Source organism: Mycena indigotica (genome assembly GCF_014461135.1).
Source record: "Mycena indigotica strain 171206Taipei chromosome Unknown Mind.scaff0004, whole genome shotgun sequence".
NCBI lineage: Eukaryota > Fungi > Basidiomycota > Agaricomycetes > Agaricales > Mycenaceae > Mycena > Mycena indigotica.
This window is the reverse complement of record NW_023503003.1, coordinates 5,062,453-5,082,908: the sequence shown is the minus strand read 5'-3', so window position 1 is coordinate 5,082,908 and position 20,456 is coordinate 5,062,453. Positions and strand designations below refer to the sequence as shown.

The following is a 20,456-nucleotide window of genomic DNA, read 5'->3' as shown; positions in this document are numbered from 1 at the left end:
TCCCGAACGACCCAAATTGTGGGATTGCGATGGCCGGAACAACCGACGGCTGCCGAAAAAAGCGCGTTTGGAGGTACTTGGGTAACCACATGTTTTCTGCGGGGCTGGTCGGTAAGATTGATGTTGTTAATGGAGACTTACTGCGAGAGCCTCGCAAATACAAACTGGCCAACGATGCGCTGGTATTTTGAACGCTGGCCTGGTTAGGCTGCCAACGGTGAGCACGAAGAGCAACAACAACTTCACATACTCACCAATTTGTTTCAGTGAAGCTATTGACGACGAGGTAAGCTAGCAGTTCAAGTAAATGGATTACAAACTTACCGGCCTTATTCACTTGAGCAAGCTAAACAACTCGTAAGTTGTTTTCTGCTTTGCTTAAGCCTGCTAACTGACCTGAATCTCGTGTTTGCGAAGGCGGCTCGCAAACAGCGCTGCCGCGATTGAAGCGTGATTGCAATCTGGGCAAGGTCTGCATGAGCGCGGAGGGCAACAACAAGGTCGGATGCTTGCTGGTTTGTTTCAGTGAATCTGTTGACGACGAGGTAAGCTCGCAGTCAAAGTAACTAGATTACCAACTTAGTGAGTTTCAATTTTGCTTGCGGGCTTATTTGCTTGAGCAGCGAACGTGAACGCGAACACTAACAAGAAGTGGTCTTCGCATGAAGCTATTCGATGACCAGGTAAGTCAAAATTCAAAGTAGATAAATTGCTAACTCACTTACCTTGAGTTTCGTTGCGGTGGTTGAACAGAAGGTGAGCGCATATTGATATCCCAAGTATGTGATTTCTACAATTGAAGTTCAGTAAGTGGATATATGTAACCTTGTGAATAGAACTGACCAACTCCAAAAGATAATCCTGGCTTCGCGCTCGAGCTCGAAAGCAGTAAATGCGCCGCCGTATGGTTACTGAGGACAGGGTAAGCTCGCCGATAAATTGAAGAATAACATACTCACTTACCTTCAGTCTGACGTCAGCGCGAGCAACTGCGACAAGCCCAGAAGATAGCGCTGACAACGAGGTAAGTAACATTGAATCAAAGTCAACTATAACCGACCTTCAGTTTTATTCGCCAGCTAGAATGCAATGGAGGGCATCGACTGGACGACGAGCAGCCTGGCAGAATAGATATCAGTACCCCACTGTATTAAGTAGAAGAAACAACGAAACTATTTGCTCGCCTTTACGCGTGCCGTCACATCGCTCGTGACTTGCATCTCTTGGTCTTGACCTCCATCCCAATCGTCAGCGCAGGCGCAGACGGCCTCTTCGATGACGACGATAGCCTTCGATATAGCGACATGTGCGCCTCAAACTCGGGAAACGGCGGGGAGACAGGAGAGAAACGGCGGAAGGGGAGCGGGGGATCTCGAGGCAAGCAGTGAGTCCGGCCCAGCCAGCCCGCTATCCCCAGTGCTCGGACTTCTACCCGGCCACGCCCAGCGATCAACAGCGACCTGGCCACGCCGACCGTGCCCTCTCCGGCCCAACCGGCAACATTTGACCACCCCCACAACTTACGCCGGCGCCTATCCGGCTTCCCCCTTCCCCTCCGGCAACTCACGACAAGCTAATGGCTACGAACTAGGCCGGCACGCTGCGCCGTGCTAGAACGGCATGCTGCTCAACGCATCGTGAATCGCGGGACTGCCCCGGCCCGCTTGCCTCGAAAGCTAGGCGGGAAGCTGGGGCGTCAGAGACAAAATCGCCAAATGCCTCCAAACAACTCGTTACCGCCAACTAACCCCTCTGCTTTTCCCTTGTATTCGGGTCGGCCCGGCCACCAAACCGCCCTCGAACTCATCAACTACGCCAGCTTGCCCTCAGTGGTTGCTCTCCCTCGTTTGGGCGGCACACCGAGCAGATCCATATTTGCTTTGACAACATGGGCACTGAAAGGTCAGCGAGCGGCTTTGACGTTGTAGCGAACGAGACTCACCAACTATATAGTCTCAATTCCCTGCTCTCAACGCTGTAGACAGCAGCAACGACTGCGACCTCGTTGTTGAAGGCAGCACGGACCAATTGACAGCAGCACACGGCGCTTCAGCAGACAATTCTGTTGACAAGGTCGGTTGCTAATCTGCCGAGATAGATGTGGTGGGCTCACCTTTTGCGTGAAACAACCAGCCCAACCCAACCCAAGTCCAATCTCTGTCGGTAACGGCGATCCCGAGCCTGGAAATCCAAACCAGCTCATCTGCTAACCCGCTCGGTGGTCGGTTTACGGACAGGAATGTACCGCGCTCACCTTATCCAACTCCCAGCCAAACCAGCTGACGGCCAACGCGTCGCTGCTCGGCCTTGAAGCCCGCGCAATGAAGAACGAGCTCGGCATTGTCCGAGACGCGTCTCCAAACAGAGTCAGTCATCTCCGTCAACGTCGTAGACAGTGAACTCACTGTTTTAACAGTCCTGCGCCAAACCATGCCCCTATGCCGAAACCGAGCTGGGTCAAGGGCAACGGGGTAGAGAGTCCGGAACGCGGGGGTTGCCTAAGACAGCCTGTAAACACGGTCAGTAGTCGTGATCAACGTCGCAGACGGCTAAGCTTACCAAAAAAAAACTCAGGCTTCAACACCAAGCTAACCTGAGCCCAAGCGCAAGGCAACGCGTGAGGCTGTTGGGACCAGGCCGTGAACGGAACTGCGAAGTAAGTCAAACTGGGTAATTCGTCAATTTTGGACTTATACTCACCTTTTTTGGCAAGAACGAGTCAAACGACAAGCAAGTCGCCAATGACACACGCGCCATCCAAAATCCAGGAAGCGAATGGACATGGGCGGGAGGAATCCGAAGCTGTGAGGTAAGTCGGACTGGGTCGTTGGTTAAATTAGGACTTATACTCACAGGAGAACGAGGCCCGGACAACTCTTGGAATAGGTCAGTTGTCGATATTAAGAGGCAGATCCAGCACTCACAGCTGGCTCCTCATTCCAACCCAACCCAGCTCACGAGTCAACTATGCCGGCGACGTTGTTCTCCACAACCAAGGCCAGAACGGGTGAAAGTGGAAACTGTCAAGTAAGTCAAACTGGGTCGCTCGTTGAATCAGGACCTGTACTTACCTTTGATTCCAAGCCCGATGGTGAATGCGAAGACGAGCGGGTCGATGATAAATAGTCGGAACAGTGGGCGGGGGAAAAAGATGACCTGTGAAGGAAGTCAAATCGGAACGACGAGCACGAGCACAACCCAACAGTCGCCGCTCGTTGTGCTGGTCGTCGTTGGATAGGGTGTCATGGCGAGCGGGCGGGAGAGTGACAATGTACAAGCTGTAGTATATAAGAAGTGAACATCGACGTCGGGCAAGCTGAGTGGGAGAAGGGAGAAAGAGACGATGGGAGTCTGAGAGGCCAAACCCAGGTTTATATACTTGCCATAACGGCATGTTGGGCCGAATCCGAGGTGATGCGCTGCAGAAATGAGCGGAGTTGACTTTCGCTTAAGATAGCCGTTAGGCTGAGATTGCAATATTGAAGCCTGATGTCGTCGGGGACAAAATCGAATGGCTGGAACTGCACTTGGGCAGCATTTCTAGTGTGTAGAGCCCTTGACATGGCTCACATTCCCTCAGTATGTGTCTGGATACACAGAATGGTAAAAGCGAATCTTGGGCAACAGAGCTTCATCGCGGGCTTCCGAGCTCCGATGAAACACTTCCCACGTTGGGATGCGTCGGCTACAGGACGCTAGTGCGGAGATCTGGCCAGCTCCGCCACCCTGGGATGTCGGGAAGCGAAATGCTGCATTTGCGGATATCTATCCTATGGTACGTTAGCGGGCGCCGCGCGGACGGAAATGAGCATGGGAGGCGCTGGGAATGATGTGTCACATGTCACAGAAGAAATTTCAAGCCTATCGGCAGCTGCGATGTCCTACTGTTGGATGATCAGCAAAATCGATCTCATGTTGAATCGCATCCGTTGGAGTATGGATTGAGCTGCGATGAAGCTCTGGATAACGTCTAGTGGCGTTGAACATTATTTCCCACGCTCTCTTTGACCCGATCACCACTGTTTGGGACACCAATTCCAGCATCTGCAGAGCATTTCCATATCGGTCCGGATGGATGTTCAGCTGAATCAGCGGCGCGGCGCAGCGTGTGGACTAAGTAAGGTGAGGGTGATGACCAGAAAAGATTGGGAAGCAGTTCAGCTGATCAATTTCGGACATCATCATCCAAAAAAACCAAAACTACTCTAGGCACAAAAATGTTGAATCGGCAAAATAGCGTGAAGGAAGAAGACATAAACGTAACCACTCAGACCAAGAAGCGTTTGAAATGCTTTCCGCTCAGCTTCACATGTGTTCACCCTAAGCGAGGCTGAGCCTTGGCAGGGCCGTCTCCGCCCTTCTTCAACGGCATTCACTCTCCATTCCCCCGCCCGTCCGCCGCTTGCCTAACTCTCCCCCGACGCTCAACCAAATAAATCATCCGTCGGCCTTCATCCCCGAAACCCGGCAGAGTCGGACGCCGTCGCCGTAAGCCTGATGCATCACTGTCGTGTCGGTATATCACACGCCGTGACTTTTTTGCTCTTAACCGTCAACAATCCAAGACCCTCTCCCTCGCGTCGCCCACCCAAATGCTGGCACCAAGTGGCTCTCCGACGCGTCACCCACCTTCAAGTTATTCTAAGGTCTATTGCTCGCTTTCTCCACGTTTCTCGCGGGCTCACCAACTTGAAGCGCCCCTCAGACTTGTCATAGGTTTGTTTCCTTGCCCTTTTCTCTTCAGTGTGCTCATATGACTCAGAGTTTGCGGCGCAACATGCACGAACTCCCGGCCGCTTACTGCCCTTGAAGTTTATGTATGTTCTGCTGGCCCTCGTTGTGTTTCTTGCACTAACTTGCATCTCGCAGTGGTTTCTGCGCGGTTTATACTGGGGAAATAAGCTGCCAGCGTGGTCTCAACCACTCTCGACGTAAATGGAGTCACCGTCGCGTCTGTGTCACCTTGTTGCTCAATTCTGTGCGCTGACCAGTGATGCTTAATAGGTTTTGTCCGCTTGCGTCCCTCAGACGCGTCCACAGAAGGTCTGTTTTTTCACTTTCCTTGTGTTTTTGTGCGCTGACCAATGTACTTAGCCGTTTTTACTGCCTTGGTGCCTGCCGCTCGTGCCCACGACCCCAATATCCTACTGTCGCTCCTGCCACTTGCAACGCGGGTAGGTCTGATATTTCTCGCGCGCTATGCTTATGTGCTCACTAATTGCTCGAAGGGTCGCGCCATTAGTAGATCTCAACCTCTGCTTTCTCGCGACCTGAATTCCTTCTCCTAGTGCGTACCTTTCTGCTCTTCCATTTTTGTGCTTACCTACAGCTTGCAGACTGTCAACCCCATATGCGCTCGCGTCAACAGCTGGTGTCAACAACCCATCGCGTCCCTACCTCTGGCGTCAACGGCCATGTTATGTGTGTCTAACGCCGCGCACGTCCCGTCCGACAACAGAACACTTCTGGCTCTGCACTTTCCGAGACTTTTCGGTGCAAATTTATCAGTACGTAAGCGATTTTGCCGACACACTTTTGACTTGAAAATAACTCACTTTTGCCAGACTTTTTTGCCGCCGGAGGCGATGCGAAACCGCCTGGACTTAAGCTTGCGGCTGCTGCCATTTGCAGCAAGGTATGATTTCGAAAAAATCCCCATTTTTGATTGACTGATCAGGCCCAGGCATCATATCCGGCTGATGCGGTGTCCCGGGCGTCGGATGCCGACATGCCGGCCGTGATCCGATCAGTGATACGCATCATCCGATAATTTCGGCACGCAATTCTGCCCTCAAAATTCGCGTTAAATCGGCTCATTTTTTGCGGGGTTTTGCCGCCGGAGGCCAAGATACAGGTTGGGCCAGCAAAGTTGACGTTGGCAGCCATTTGCTGCCCTCCACCCGTATGTGTGTGCTTTGTTTTCCCATTTCTTGATTAACTATGTCTGCAGGTGACACTGTCCCACGTTGTACAACTCTCGTTTGTCTCGCGCTTGCGTAGCGCCGGAGGCGCTGCCGCTGTCCACCCGTATGTCATATGCTGCTTCGCTCTCCCATTTCTTGAGTAACTCCGTTGGCAGATCACCACCATCACTTTAAGCCCGTGATCGCAACACGTTTTCTTTGTCCTACCACCTGCGACACCTTGACTCCCGCCAGCGGACCGACCTACTGTCCTAAAAACACCACCACTCCCCCCACGACCCTTCTGCGCACGTCAGGCCCCCTTCAAGTTGTCCATTTTCCTAACCAAAGCCCGCATCGCGCGGTGCCGGCAACTTCTCAGGCACAAATGACGAGACACCATTCATCCCCTCACGACTTAAGCCGGCAACCCAGCTCTCGCCCTCGTGCCGCATCCCCGATGGATCCATCATTGTCCATGGCTTCATCCTAGCCCTCGTCCAGCCAGAGATCACAAGCAGTCCTGCCAATTGCTCTCGTGTCTTGGCGCTCCAATCCAAACCCACTCGGCACGACTTTCCTCACCAACCAACCAACCATAGGGCCGCCTTCCACGCCAACCTTGCCCTGCCGCCCTGAGATTGATGCTGCCCACCCTTTCCACTTGGCCCTCCCCACGCGCTCGTCCTGAGCTGCGCGGATCACACCCGCCATGTTCGCCTCATCACATGTCCCCGACGGTCTTCCTTGCTGGTCACCCGCCAATGACAAGACAACCCGCTCTTGCTACCTTGACTCGTTATCCCACCAACAACGCAATGGGCTGCCAACGCTGGATTTTGCGGCGGGGTTGTGAGTAACAATGTGTTGGTCCTCACACTTTGCCAGTAGCAGTTCCGCGCTACATACTCGTCACCAGCGACGTTTACCGTGGACGGGCAGCGCTATCGTGTCAGCAACGACAACATGTTCCCCCACAGGCACCCGATTTCTGGAGCTGTTCGGGACGTTGCCGCTTTAACGCTGCCAACCTCTCTGGATTTCTCAGTCGTGCAATATCCCGATCTGAGACTGGCCGGTGCCTTTGCACTGACTCTTTAATGGCAAGTCTACGAGGATCTGCTTTTATTCTAGCTCACTTTTTCTCAGTCTTGCGTTGTTGTAATCCGAGACAGCGAGGCTGAAACGTCACCCCCCGTTCTCCCGCCAGCGTTGGCGCATCGTGCTGAGACACCGCAGTTCTTGCCCACGACATTGCTCTCACCTCGCAACACTGGCTGTGAAGTTTTCTCCAAGTCTCCCTGCGCATTCTCAGCCGCGCTTTCGACTCTTTCCGACTGCTTATTTTTCTCAATCTTGCATCATGGCGATCCGAGATAGCGAGGCACAACACTGCACTTGTTCCATCAAAAGGCGTTCTCAGCCAATTCTTGGCGGATTTTCTTGGTTTTTGTTGGAGGTGGTAGAGGGAGTTGGAGAATACACGGTGATGTTGAGCCGATGGGAAGCCGGTGAGAGGGGGAAGTGATCGGGGAGGTGCACGCGCGGCGAGGGGACGCGACGCGACGCGTACTAGAATCAATGTATGTAAATAGCGTAATACACTGGAAGTTGTATATAACTAGGAGCCCTCGCGCGAGCCTTAGCGAGCTGCGAGCCTTTGCGATGGGTGAGTTGAGGGATGGGTGGAGGTAAGGCTCGCCTTTGCGATGGGTGAGCAAGCAGCGTTGAGGTGAAGCAGCAGAGGTGCGCAATCTTGCTTCACAACGAAAAGTTTTACGCCAGAACCATTCATCGTCATCTGATATGCCGCGGCTTGCCCATAACCATCTTCCAGATTTTCCCATTCGCGCCTCCGGGATGTTCCTACCGTCTCTCTTCCACACGTTTCGATGAGCTCGACCTCGACAATTCTCCTGCGTCCGCGACCTTACGCCAGGCACGCTGGCGCGTTCCTACTTGTCGCATTACTCCCACCGCCCAAACGACTTCCAGAGCTCCCTGTCGAACTCTGGACGGCTATTTTCGGATGGGTAACTGAATTGAGGGACCTGTGGGGGCTAATGAGAGCGTGCAAGGCGTTCAAGGTCGGTCGTGGTATGTTTCATTACAATTGCCAAGTTTCTGACCCTTGGCGCAGGACATGGTTTGTCCATTGGTCTACTCCCGCGTCAAGCTCTCCAAATTGACTGCCTTCACTCAATTCACAATGCGTTTGGAACTGGCAGACCAGAACTGGTCGCCGCTGCATCGCTTTCCGTATTCCAGCCCAGGAAGATGGGTTCAAACACTTGACTTGTCTGCTGTCGAGTATGTCGGCCAGGCGCAAGCCCTTATGCTAGATTCTCTGCTAGTTGGGCTCTTCCCCCTTGTCCCGTTTCTATCCCGGCTTTCAATGAACCCGTCGTTTGTGCTCAGTCGACGGGTAATGGAAAGCTTGGGACGGAATATATGTGCGAGTTCGTTGAAGGTCTTAGAGGGGATCAGCTACTCTCCCGCCCCAGATAATGGAGAGGAGGAGCCTTTGACAAACCTCCTTCGTAGCTGTCTCAATATTGAAGAGCTCGAAGTTATTGGAGTCGGACTTGACCCAGCCGAACTTATAGACCCCGTGCAGGCGATCTCTGCGCCAGAACCATTCTTTCCACTGCATCTTCCTCGCCTGCGAACGCTGACAATTCTCTCCGTCTGCTCATCACATTTACTATTTATACTTGTCAACTCCCCACTCCCCGCCCTCCAAAAGCTCACACTTACGCCCTACGAAGACGTTCCCAACACGCTATCTACACCCTTCATCGAATCACACGGCACAAATCTTCGCTCTCTCCTCCTCTTTACCCCGAAATCCTGGCCAACACGACTGCACACATCCCCATCAATCTCAACACTGATGTCTCTCGCACCAAAGCTTACCCACCTGTCCCTCGAGCGCCCACTTCCATCTTACATCAGTCTTCCAAACGCGGCAGCCATACCCTTTCCCCTTCAAATCCTCTCTGTCCCCCGGCCAGACCCCGACTTCTGGCCTATTCTGGAGCGAACTCTACTCCCCCAGTTTCCATATTTACGTGCCATTCGCGCTCGCGACGTGCGCTGGCTACGAAAAGGAATGGGGGCGAGTGCACAGTCAACAGGTGTGCAAGGAGAAATGATGGAGTGGCGGAGACGGTTGTTGAGAAGAGGTATCAAAATGTTGGATGGCGAATGGAGGGAATATGAAGCGTAGGGGTTGTAATTTTACGTGTATTTATAAACTGTAGCCTGAATCACCTCTCACTAAATTTCACGTTGGGGGCTCGTCGCATGCTTTTCATCCTTCACTTCAGTCGCGCGCTTTTCTTCCTCAGCAACTGGTGCAGTTGCTTGTGGGACTAATGTCCACAAAATGAGCATCACCGCCATTCCTGCGACGATCCTGAAACCTCTCAGAGAATGACGTAGAAGGGCCATTAACTCCTTACACTGGCTGCAGACTTTTGATGCCAGCCCTGCTTGAGATCGCCCCAGCAATAAATGGGATGATGGCCCCGCCAACAGTAGCGACGGCGGCCATCCAGCCCATAGCAGGCGTCAACAGATGGGAGCGGAACAGTCTGGTGGCCCGGTTGAGCGCAAGCGGGTATAGCGGGCCGGACATCATCCCGCCAAAGGCGAGCGCGATGGCATCACCGACCAGAGAGGGGACGAGCCACACGACCAACTGGAGACTTTCGAGACGAATGTTAGCTGTGTTCGAGTTGTTAAAAGCATGAGGTACCCGATGGCGATGAGGGTATATACGTATACGACCCGATTTTCCCCGATCTTGTGAAGGAGTCAGAATAAATCTTCGAAAACGGCTGTCACTGACCAGTTTGTTCAAGGGAATCAACACAATGCGGCCCAGCACCACGCCACCAGAGTATCCCGCCGCGATATACCCGCTCTGGGCACCTCCCCCACGCACATTAATCATGTAGCTCACCGACCAGCCTGCGATCAAAAGCGTGAGAACACTGATCAAGGACCTAACCTCCGTTCGCGACACCGACACCAACATGGACGAAGAGGAAAAGCGCCATTAAATGTAGCGCTTTGACGGTGAACAGCGCCCGCATGTGATTATTCTTGGCTTCTCCCTGAGCGGTAGCGCTGGTCGGTGCAGGCTCTTGGCCGAGAGATTGAAGACATTCTGCGGGGACAAACACTCATTTGACTACGCGCTCGAAGTCCATCACGGATTACTGACCTGCCTGAGATCGTCCCCGGAAAACCAGAGCGAGGATAATGAGGTTGGACAGTGTGATTCCCAGAGATACCAAGTAGTGAAACGACCAGCGGTGGATTTGGGCAAACTGCGTGGATACAAGCGGCGCAGCGAATAGACCAGCACCTAAGTCTCTCAGTTGATGTTTTTGACGAGAGAATATTAATATTGTCCACCATAAGCAGCCTGCGTATACCCCATTCGGGCCTCGCCGTTTCGCGCGATGTTAGCCACATAACCATTCGCTTGAGCATCCTGGAAGTGAGACATATGAGCTTCTATGACAGAGTCTAGGTAGATTTACCAGCATGCAAACACCGATCGAGTTCAAGAACGACGCGAAGGCGAAAACAGGGTATGGTAATGCTGCCGATTGTAGGCTGTACCCAATTATTTGGAATAGCGGTGCTTGTAAACGTGAATAATCACTAAGTCGAGTGTAATGGTGTCATACCAAGCAGCAACATCTGACCCAATCCTCAATAAACCACCCGACTGAGAAGATGAAATAATTTAAACCTTTCCAAAGCCGAGCTTTGGCGTCAAGTTGATGGTCAAAATCGCACCAGTTATCGCTCCCTTGAGTTCGATTCAATGAGACCCATATTCAGCTAACCAAATAAGACAACACACCAAGGATGCAAAAACAAAGAGCAAAGCGACGATAATGTACCCAAGCTATGAGTTATCAGCCGACTAGGACAACAGCTATGTGTTGATAACCTACATGATATACCTCTTGGATTCTGGGAATAAGGGGGCCCAGTGTACCGTCGTTCCTACAGCAATAAGCACATAGCTCAATGCTCGATGTAGGCCCGACCACAAACCAGCCAGCAAGGAACACAGCCCATATCATCGCTGCGGTATGAACGCGGGTTCTGCGGACGTGAGTAGCGTCCATGGTCGTACGAGAGCAAGCCTGGCTGCAAGTGGTCACTTGCTTTCGCATGGACTATAACCGAAGCCAAAGCGCCGAGGAAACTCCGGTGGGTTTGATAAGATAAGATCACGAAGACAAGGCTTTCTCGAAATGTTGAAACCGTGGAAGTGAGACAATGAATCAGTCAGTGTTCAGGCTTGGATCAATTACATTTCGTTCGCCTACTGCACTGACCCGAACCCAGGGATGCAGTTTTGCTTCGCAATTGCCGCCGACCCGCTCCGCAGATAACATATCTTCGCCTTGACGCAGTCCCCAGTGCATGGCGCAGTCAACACAGAGCTTTTGCCCTGGAGCGTGTTGAATGTCTGTACAAATTCAGACATAATTTCTGGGCATGGAAAGCATCAACTAACCGCCACGAGAGACGAGTTGGCCTCCATAGCCTCAGTGACAAGATGCCAGAAGGTAGCGTTCAGTGGGTCGCTAGCAGTCCAGCCAGGAACGCTGGGGCCATATGTATCCCGTGTGCTGTACTCGAACGAGTAGGGTGGACCAAACTCGAGTTGATGGTCAAGAGCACTGAAAGTGTTGACGTCACTCTTCCAACTAGATTCGATTGAGTTTCCAACGAACGCAAGAGTGAAGGAGCTCGTACGTGTAAGCATTCATGATGTCAAATGTCTGACCACTAGTTAGAGCTAGCTTTGCACCGAAAAAATCTTAGCGTACCGACGAATCGACTTCATACATTCTGAAACCAGAGTTGAGGTGATTTAAAGGGGTAAGCGATGGTCCAATCTTCGACAGCATAAGACGTCAAGTCAAAAAAGATGAACTACACAGACCCACCCATGCCATGGTTTGCGCAGTCCCTGCGCTGATGTTGGTTGCGTTGTTGGCATAGAAGATTGTGGCCTGGCTTTCGCTTCAGATTTAGTGCGAAACGAAGAATGAAGTTGGCTCGCCTGATCTTCGTGAGTATGTCCAAAGAAGACGTCTGAATACCGGATGAGCGGATGTAAGATATGAAAAGACCATTCATACTCGCAACAACATGCGGAGAGTAGCGATCAATACTATCAAGAATGAGTTGTTGCATGCGAAGAGATGAGGAATTTTTTTTTCACATTTGGTAGAACAAGTCTGTTGGGTTAACCAGCGCTGGGAAGGGGTTCAAAAAGAGGAATTATATTCAAGACTCAACCCACGGTTAGACCCATCCCAACCAGACAAAACATGTCCGATGATCCAAACTAAACACCATCAAGTTCGACTCCTAGAACGGGCGAATTCAGCATACCTCTGTCACCAGCATCCTCCGCATCCTGTAGCTCGTCTGTAAGGAATCGTAACATTCCCGAATTGTCGGGGGTGTCTAGCTGGATATAGTTGAAGTAATTCGCACGATACCACATGTCAGTATTCAAACAAATGACACGGAAACCGTCATGACGCTGTACCATATACGCAGAGTAGTGAGCACGAGCCAGGGCGACGGCAGCAGCAGGGAGCCAAGATTCGTGTTGCCAAAGGGCCGCAAGATGGTCGTAGTTCCATTGGAATTGCTGCGCGAGGCTATCTCCGAGTGCGTGATGGGCATCCTGAGCCTGATTATATGAATCATGATTTCCCAATGCCGCATAAACAGGACCGGAGCCAAGTGTTCGTTTGAAAAGATCGAAAACGACGGTCTATTAGTCAAAATCAGATTGTGATATAAGACAATACTAGAATCCTGACCTCAGTGTAAGTCACATAATCCCTCGAAAGCTGGTTATCCGGGTCGTGCGAGACCAAGTCGCCAGTGTAGACTGTGAAATCGAATCCAGTCCCCTTTGCTCCCGTTAGAACTGGGATAGCCTGCAACGCTGCTAGTCCCAACGCGAGAGGGGTATCACAATTGAAGGCGCCAAACCTTGGCGCGGGGAACAGCGTCGTGTTTGGGCTTGCACTGTTGAAGCCATGGCTCCGACAGCAGAGACCGGAGGTGCAATTAGCCTCAGCGCCAGTTGCATATCGTGGGTCGAGATGGAAGTCCGATACATGAAGCACCTTGAGGAGTTTGCCACTGGGTTTCTTGGGTGGCGGAATCGGGTTTGGTTTCGGTTTGGTAAACCATGAAGTCAAGTTGAGCGGTGTGGCCGGCGGGAGGGGACAAAGACCGTTGATGAAGTTCTGGCAAAGCATCTGTCCATCATATCCGCCAACATTCGCGTTTGCAACGACCTGGGTTATCACGGAACCCAAAGCCAAACGGCTGAAGGAGGTCCCACAGCTCGAAGAAAATTTGAAGTGTTCGCAAAGTCTTACGGCTAGTACTGGACCATTCTCTGGAGATGCGAGAGCGAGAAATTTGGCGACCCCCAATCCTGCCTGGCACCGTGCACAGTTGTTTGAGCCAAAGGTCGGGTTGGTGGAGATGGCAATGATCTGATTGAAAGCTTGTTCAAGCAGGAGAGACGACGATGCAGTAGGCGGTAAAGGATGTGGATCGGTAGTATCGTTTGTAGGAATGGTATCAGGGCTCGTTAAAGCGAGTGGGTAGACGAGGCCCTGGACAATGGAAATATAAACTTGAACTATTAACACGCGATCCGGTCACATACTGTCTCAACTGGATCCTTGACTAATGGCTGGACTTGAGATGCTGTTTGTGTCGGGTTATTATAGTACTTCGTGAACATCGTTGTGGGAAATCGACCAGGCGCAGTGAAGACGGAAGTCGCGAACTTTTGGCTCGTAGTAGAAGCCGCCATGACGGTGACGGAAGCATGCAGCAGCAATTGGAGTGCACCCATCATCGTGGGTGGGAGATGGTTTGGGGCGGAGGGCAGTATAATAAGACCTTCCCCGACGAACGTTGGCCGTTTCGGCAAATAAACGTGCTTCTGTCTGCAGTCAGCGCTTTCGGCATATCAGTCAACATGCTGTCAAGTCCCGAGAAGAGCACGGCGACTCTGTATTGACGACATGGGGAGTGTGGGGAAGTTTTTGAAGAGCAGACGTTGAAAATTCTGTGCATTCGTGCATGACTGTCAGTTGATAGGATACAGTGTAAATGAAGCCCACCGACAGTCTTCTCTTCCTTGTTGACATGGTCGATGGCTTCAAGGGCATCCACGTACCTTCCCAATGATCGGTGTGGCGTCATTGAGGGGGGAAGTGCGTCAATTGGCCTAGTCCTGAGCGAAGAGCGAGTACAAGAAGGCGTTGACGTCGGTGGGGTGGTGGTTGGGAGTAAAGAATATACTGTAACGTAAGCAAGGGTGAAAAGAGGATCACTTTCAAGTTCTCTTGGACAAAGAGGTCTGGCGCCTAGCCTCTCCATGGCCCAAGAGACCAGTACCCCCCGGGGAAAGCTAATAGGCGTCCTCTACCTGGGAACCAGGGAGATTAAAAAAGAGGATCACTTCGAAGTCAAGTTCGAGCGTCAGAGCTAGAATTAGCCTCATCCTGGGAACCAGTCTCTACCATGAGAACTCAGAGAAGAAGATCAGAGCGGACGAGCGTAGTTGATAAAATTGAACATATAATACAAGCAATAAAGTACAGTTGAGACCAGACTGTGTCTGTCTTTCTAGCTGGTCGTTCACAACACCATGACCGCGTGCAGCAAATAAATACTGCGATCGGAGGTAGTCGGAGAGCCAAAACACGTAGCAGCATATTGCGAGTGGCTTGCTGGATGGGTGAATGGGTGTGGCAGCGTGCTGTGCGAGGCTCATTTGGCCTGGTGGCAAGAGTCGATGAAGTTGCACCAATGTTATGAGGGACTGGTCGCTGGTTGCCGTTGAACCTGGACATCGATAGCCAACCCGCTCTCTTTCCGCAAAATATCAGTTCGACGCCGACGACGTTGCTCCTCTTCTGCTTTTCTCAACGAGTCATTCCACAACCGAAGAGTGTAGGCCTGTAACGCGCGCGAGTATAAAACGATAGGTGGTGGCGCAGTGTCATTCCCAGCTGCATTCCCGGCCGCCGCCGTAGTCATAGTCGGGGAGCCAGGGCTGAGAGGCGTAGAAGGTAAAGATGTAGAAGAAGGGAGGACAGCAAGAGGAGAGAGAAGAGAGAGCGACGATGAAAGAGTTGGTTTGAGTTGAAGTGGGGCCCGGGTCTGTTTCCGCGGTGGTATTATATATGCGTGCCCTGAAAATTACTCAACCGAAAAAGGTGGCCATGTGCATAGCTAACCGTTCGGAGTCGGATGCTCCACAAGTGGTGCTATTCCGTTTGTCCTCCCCCTCCAAATTGGCTTTTATGTACTGTCGGACTCGAAACTCGTTTGGCATCGTGTATCTTTGAGCAAACAGGGCGTCTCTCGGCGGGGAAGACCTGAGATGGCATTGGAGTTTCTGTCGAGGTGGAGCTGGGAATCATCCAGTCACATGTGTCACATCATGATCTCATACCGTGACCAACACGGTCACGAGCCTTGTTTCCTTGTCTCCGACCGCTATGTTGAACTCGGAAAGCCCCTTAATAATGCTTATGATAGCCTCAATATCCCACTTTAAACGCTGCCAGTTTATTAGAGCGTTCATGCGTTTTGGCCACCCATCTGCCTTAATTTCTCACTCCACAGGTGAACACCATCTGATACTCCGTTCCAGCAGGATTTCAATCGTCTCCCAGATCTAGACACCGCTCATCGTTGCCACGGACAGCGGTAGCGACGGATCCTCTCACACACCCACGGTCACTTTACTGTTGGCTTGTACTTGTGGCTTCGTCAATCTGGTCGACCCTGTCGTCAATCTGCTCCTCAGGCTATGACAAGCGATTGTGCATAAAGCGTCTGCCGGCTCTCCTCCGTTGTGGCTCCAACAGCTGTCCTGTTAGTGAACTGGCACATCGACGGTCTACCCCACATCGCCATCGTCGCTTAGATTGTGGATCTCTATGCGACAGCACCATTCTGTCAACAGCACTGAGCAGCCTGTTGAACCTCGGCTACCTGTGCTATTCTAAGGACTTGCCAAAAGTGCGAAGCTGTGGATCGTATTCTGATAAAACCCTCAGGCTCAGGTCCTGCGGTCCGTTTTTCGCGTCAATGCATGCGTATCAAATATGGAGCAGCCAACCGGCTCCAACTTGAGGAGCAAACCCTGCTAAAGAGATATCCTCGCTAGCGCTTAGGCTTAGCTCACCTACATTTCCGCTCGGTCCGCTCACAACTGGATTCCACGCTCTTCCCACATGCATACATCCCATGGCCACCCTTCAGGCAACTCTCTCCAAAACAGAAGCCATTTTTGGACAGCTTGTACTCCACCTGCCGTTGTCGAAATAAATGCTCGCGAGCGTTCGTGTCTTTTGGGGGTACGAATGCTTGCGAATTTCAAGGGCTGGGGTTCATTTCGAGCAGGACTGCAGGTTGGAAGTGTAATGTCACTGCGGAACTTGGTGATGTCCATTGGATTTACTCGCAGCATAGCCCTTCTTAATCGGTCGTCGTCTCTTTCTCCCCGTCCTCCGCTATTGTGAAACTACCTACCAGCAGAATTCGGTCCGGTATCATCGAGTGACAGCGTGTGACCTATAAGCAAAATTTGCTTCAGATGCCTCAAACTGCACCTACATTCCGTTCGAGGAAAGATAGCCAGCCTCGAGTCACATAAAACACGACCCTGCCCAGTACTATAGCAGCGTAGACGCGGGCTCCCGACCATGAGACTCAACCGGCAAACAGATCATTTTTGTGTCTTCTTCGCCTGGGCCATGTGTTCTGATTTTTCATGGCCGAAACGCTGTCTATCGCCCTCCTCCTCGCCCAAACGACCTCCTTGACAGTCCAAGACCATGCTAATGCCCTCATACGCGAATCGCAGGCCACTATTGTCAGACTGGAGAGCCAAATTTCGGACCTCCAAGCACTCATTCGACGCGAAACAGAGCTTATTCGAGCTCTTCAACTCATAGTCACCCCTGTTCGGACGCTCCCTAAAAACAGTGCTCGGCAGAATATTCCGTTCTGCCGTCTCCGGAGACCCACCACCACGGATTCAACAAGTGCTGGCCTTGGGTCAAGTTTGCAGCCATTGGCGCAAAGTAGCGTTGGAAACACCAGAGATATGGGTGCGGCTGCTACCACTCGTCAACCCCACCAAAGTCGAGGCCACCAAACTCTTCCTTGAACGCAGCGCTCCCCTACCTCTGCCTATCTCATTAGGGGCAGGTTACGAGTCCGTTTCGCTGGCCTTGCTGTTGGACACCTTATTCGTCGTTCCTGGACGATGGCAAGCGCTAAATTTGACGACGAAGCTCCTCCCAACACTAGGGCAAATACCGAGTGGTGCATTCCGCAGTTTAGAGGCATTGGAGTTGCGGGGAACTGGCAAGGAGGAGGTTTCTTTCAGCCAGGATATATTTGTGACGGCCACACGACTACGAAGGGCGACTCTCTGGCAAGTCAGTAACGCGTCTGTATTCCCGCTACCATGGATGCAGCTCACACACCTTGCGCTTGCTCACGATTCGCCTCAAGTTTGTCTGGACATCATCCTCCGATGCACTGGTCTGATTTCAGCGACGCTCCAGACTTCTGGCTGGGCTTCTCTTCCTGAACCAGAAACCGAGCCACAACCAGTTGTCATACCACTCTTACGCACCCTCGAGATCAGCATTGCCAACACGTCTTCTTCGGCCCATTTTACGCCTTTCTTCCAGTCACTATCTCTCCCCAAACTCACGTCTCTAAAACTGTACGGAGAGTACCATTCAGGTGTAATAACCTGGTCGCCTACCCCATTCACGGCTTTCCAGCTTCGTTCTCCTCTCATATCACGTCTCCACATCGACCATTGTGCGCTTACTCCAGAGGACCTCCAATCCGCGCTCCAACACACCCCCAACCTCTCCCACCTAGAAATATACAACTGCTCGAACTGCATTGACAGCGGTGTTCTTGCTTCCTTACGCTATACGCCCTTCGACGCCACCCCGCTGGTGCCGAAACTCGAAGTCCTCTGGCTGGCATCGTTAAGATGCGATTTCGATGAAAGCGAGCTGCAGGAGATGGTGGAAACGAGGTGGTGGACGGAAGAAGAGAGGAATGCAATGGCCCCGCCGCTGGTTGCGCGGTTGGCAGACGTCAAATATACCAGCTCGCGCAAGTTCAGTCGCAAGTTCGAAAAGCGAATGCAGGTCTATCGGATAGAGGGGCTCAAGTTTGAGGTGGCGGTTGCATAGACATAAACACAATCGAATTGACGACACGTAACGACAGTAATGACTAACGAATGTAAAAGTTTCTAGCTACGAGCATCTTCCAATTACTATGGTCGGGTTCAGTGGCGGCCAGGAGAGAGTGGATTGCACGACTTACCGAGAAATAAGCTCGTTCGGATTGAAGATTGTGCACCGGCATGAAGTCGCGTTTGAAAGCCTCGAGAGTCTCCGTTGCTGCCGTCGTCCCAGTAGCCGTAGATGCAGTTTCCGAGAAGTTGGTATCCTGCCTCGAGGGATCGAAATGGATCTTGGCTCGGGCGCAAACTTTGTCGGCGTCTAGAGAAACAAGATGATTGGACAACGACGCAACAGGGAAAGTTGACAGACAATAAACCGGTGGGGGAATCGAGACTGAGCGGGTCGAGCCAGCGTAAACGTGACAGAGCGCATAGCAGAAAGATTGCATTGCGTCGGCACTGAAGCAAGGTCAATTTTCGTGATACGAGCAAAAGCAACTCAGCCGACTTCAAATTGTTATCCTGTAGATAGCATGATTACGCTGCACAGAGACGGAATCAAACTAATAGCACAGAATAATGTGCAGGGCGACTCGTACCCTCCTGCAACTCACCCATCGCAAAGGTGAGCCTTACCCTCCACCCATCCCTCAACTCACCCATCGCAAAGGCTCGCAGCTCGCTAAGGCTCGCGCGAGGGCTCGTAGTTATATACTTTTTTTTCGTGTATTACGCTATTTACATACATGATTTTAGTACCCGTCGCGTCGCGTCCCCTCGCCGCGCGTGCACCTCCCCGATCACCGCGTGTCCCCTCCCCCCTCTCACCGGCTTCCCATCGGCTCGACATACCCACCATCCCACCATCTCCCCCTACCACCTCCAACAAAAACCAAGAAAATCCGCCAAGAATTCGCTGAGAACACCTTTTGATGGCACTCGGAGAGAGTCGAAACCGAATGCGCAGGAAGATGGGAGTGGGCAGACGCGGCTGCGATGTCGAAAAGGCGACCGACGGCAAAGCAGCCCGAAAAGGTCGTTTCAAAACTCGCTCTCTCTTGGATTGCAACAACGCAAGACTGAGAAAAAGTGAGCTAGAATTCAAGCTAATCATTGTAGACTTGCCATCTTGGCAGCGTTAAACCGGCAACGTCACCGGGCAGCTCCAAAAATCGGGTGTTGTTGTTGCTGACATGAGGTCCATAGCAAACGCCGCTGGCGACGAGTACCGCTACTCGCAAAGTGTGAGGGCCAACACGTTGTTACTCGCAACCCGCCGCAAAATCCAGCGTCGGCAGCCCATTGCGTTGTTGATGGGATGACAAGTCAAGGCCGCAAGAGTGGGTTGTCTTGTCGTTGGCGGGTGACCAGCAAGGAAGACCGTCGGGCCCGACATGTGATGTAAAAAGAGAGGCGTGTGATGGGTAGTGCGGGAGCGCAGCTCGTTGGGAGGGCGAGGTGGAAAGGGGAGAGAAGGCCAGCAACGAGGCGTAGAACATGTCGAGGCACCAGTGTTGGCCACAAGTTAGCCTCGCTGTCGCGGATTGCAACAAAGTAAGCTAGATAGAATAAAAGCAGAGTGTCGTAGGCTCACCATTAAATGAAGCTGACAGCGCAAGCCAGCGGGAGATGGCGCGCGGCTATTATTGCCAGCGTAAAAGCGGGGCCGCGGTGGGTGTGGCAGAGAACACAGCGGGCAAGGTTGGCGTGGAAGGCGGCCCTATTGGGTTTTGCCGGAGGACACTGGTCGTGCCGAGTGGGTTTAGATCGCAGCGCCGAGACGGCCAAATGGCGAGAGCCTGCTCGTGATCTCCCGGCTTGTGGAGCCATGGCATGCGGCACGAGCATGAGAGCCAGGTCGCTGGCTCAAGTCACCCGCGCATGAGAAGTGGCTGGTCGACGTCGCGGCGTGATGCGGGCTTCGGTGGGGCGTGGCCTAGGTTGCGTGGAACGTTGGTGGCGTTTTTGAGACCCACTGGCGGAAAGCAAGGTCATTCGCGAATAGAAGTTGAATGTGGGAGGATTAACGCCTGCAGCATTGCTGCAAGCGTGTCGCAAGCACCCGAAGAAATGGGAGAGCGAAGCAGCATACGACATACGGGGGGACGGCGGCAGCGCCTCCGGCGCTACTGCAAGTCGACCGCGAGGCAGGACTGCAGTCACTACCAGTGCTTCCAACGCAGCAGAAGTTGAAGTTGATCGTTGAAAAACGAGAGTCCTACAACGTGAGACGG

The 20,456-nt window shown here is 52.4% G+C and overlaps 4 protein-coding genes across 4 annotated transcripts; 1 reads left to right on the top strand and 3 right to left on the bottom strand.

Moving 5' to 3' along the window:
• Nucleotides 1-6,615: 6,615 nt before the first annotated feature.
• Nucleotides 6,616-9,132, top strand: MIND_00538900 (F-box domain-containing protein; the record flags this gene model as incomplete). The annotated part of the gene is made up of 3 exons (XM_037362172.1): nucleotides 6,616-6,755; nucleotides 7,741-7,990; nucleotides 8,044-9,132. The coding sequence occupies 3 exons, from the start codon at nucleotides 6,616-6,618 to the stop codon at nucleotides 9,130-9,132; spliced, it is 1,479 nt and encodes a 492-aa protein (XP_037222464.1).
• Nucleotides 9,133-9,182: 50 nt separating this feature from the next.
• Nucleotides 9,183-13,839, bottom strand: MIND_00538800 (SER THR protein phosphatase family protein; the record flags this gene model as incomplete). The annotated part of the gene is made up of 24 exons (XM_037362171.1): nucleotides 9,183-9,321; nucleotides 9,368-9,613; nucleotides 9,664-9,710; nucleotides 9,757-9,878; nucleotides 9,919-10,077; nucleotides 10,135-10,278; nucleotides 10,329-10,407; nucleotides 10,457-10,560; nucleotides 10,607-10,619; nucleotides 10,672-10,731; nucleotides 10,786-10,830; nucleotides 10,880-10,931; nucleotides 10,983-11,033; nucleotides 11,270-11,403; nucleotides 11,452-11,644; nucleotides 11,694-11,719; nucleotides 11,768-11,836; nucleotides 11,884-12,035; nucleotides 12,083-12,114; nucleotides 12,166-12,199; nucleotides 12,247-12,291; nucleotides 12,339-12,729; nucleotides 12,779-13,591; nucleotides 13,645-13,839. 24 exons carry the CDS (start codon nucleotides 13,837-13,839, stop codon nucleotides 9,183-9,185), a joined length of 3,345 nt encoding a protein of 1,114 aa, XP_037222463.1.
• Nucleotides 13,840-14,991: 1,152 nt separating this feature from the next.
• On the bottom strand, nucleotides 14,992-15,399 carry MIND_00538700 (uncharacterized protein; the record flags this gene model as incomplete). Its single annotated transcript, XM_037362170.1, has 2 exons — nucleotides 15,230-15,399; nucleotides 14,992-15,184 (listed from the first exon to the last, which is right to left on the bottom strand). Exons 1-2 carry the CDS (start codon nucleotides 15,325-15,327, stop codon nucleotides 14,992-14,994), a joined length of 291 nt encoding a protein of 96 aa, XP_037222462.1. The 5' UTR covers nucleotides 15,328-15,399.
• A 2,910-nt stretch (nucleotides 15,400-18,309) lies between these two features.
• On the bottom strand, nucleotides 18,310-18,897 carry MIND_00538600 (Argonaute-like protein; the record flags this gene model as incomplete). Its single annotated transcript, XM_037362169.1, has 5 exons — nucleotides 18,796-18,897; nucleotides 18,731-18,744; nucleotides 18,593-18,681; nucleotides 18,363-18,541; nucleotides 18,310-18,312 (listed from the first exon to the last, which is right to left on the bottom strand). Exons 1-5 carry the CDS (start codon nucleotides 18,883-18,885, stop codon nucleotides 18,310-18,312), a joined length of 375 nt encoding a protein of 124 aa, XP_037222461.1. The 5' UTR covers nucleotides 18,886-18,897.
• Nucleotides 18,898-20,456: the final 1,559 nt, after the last annotated feature.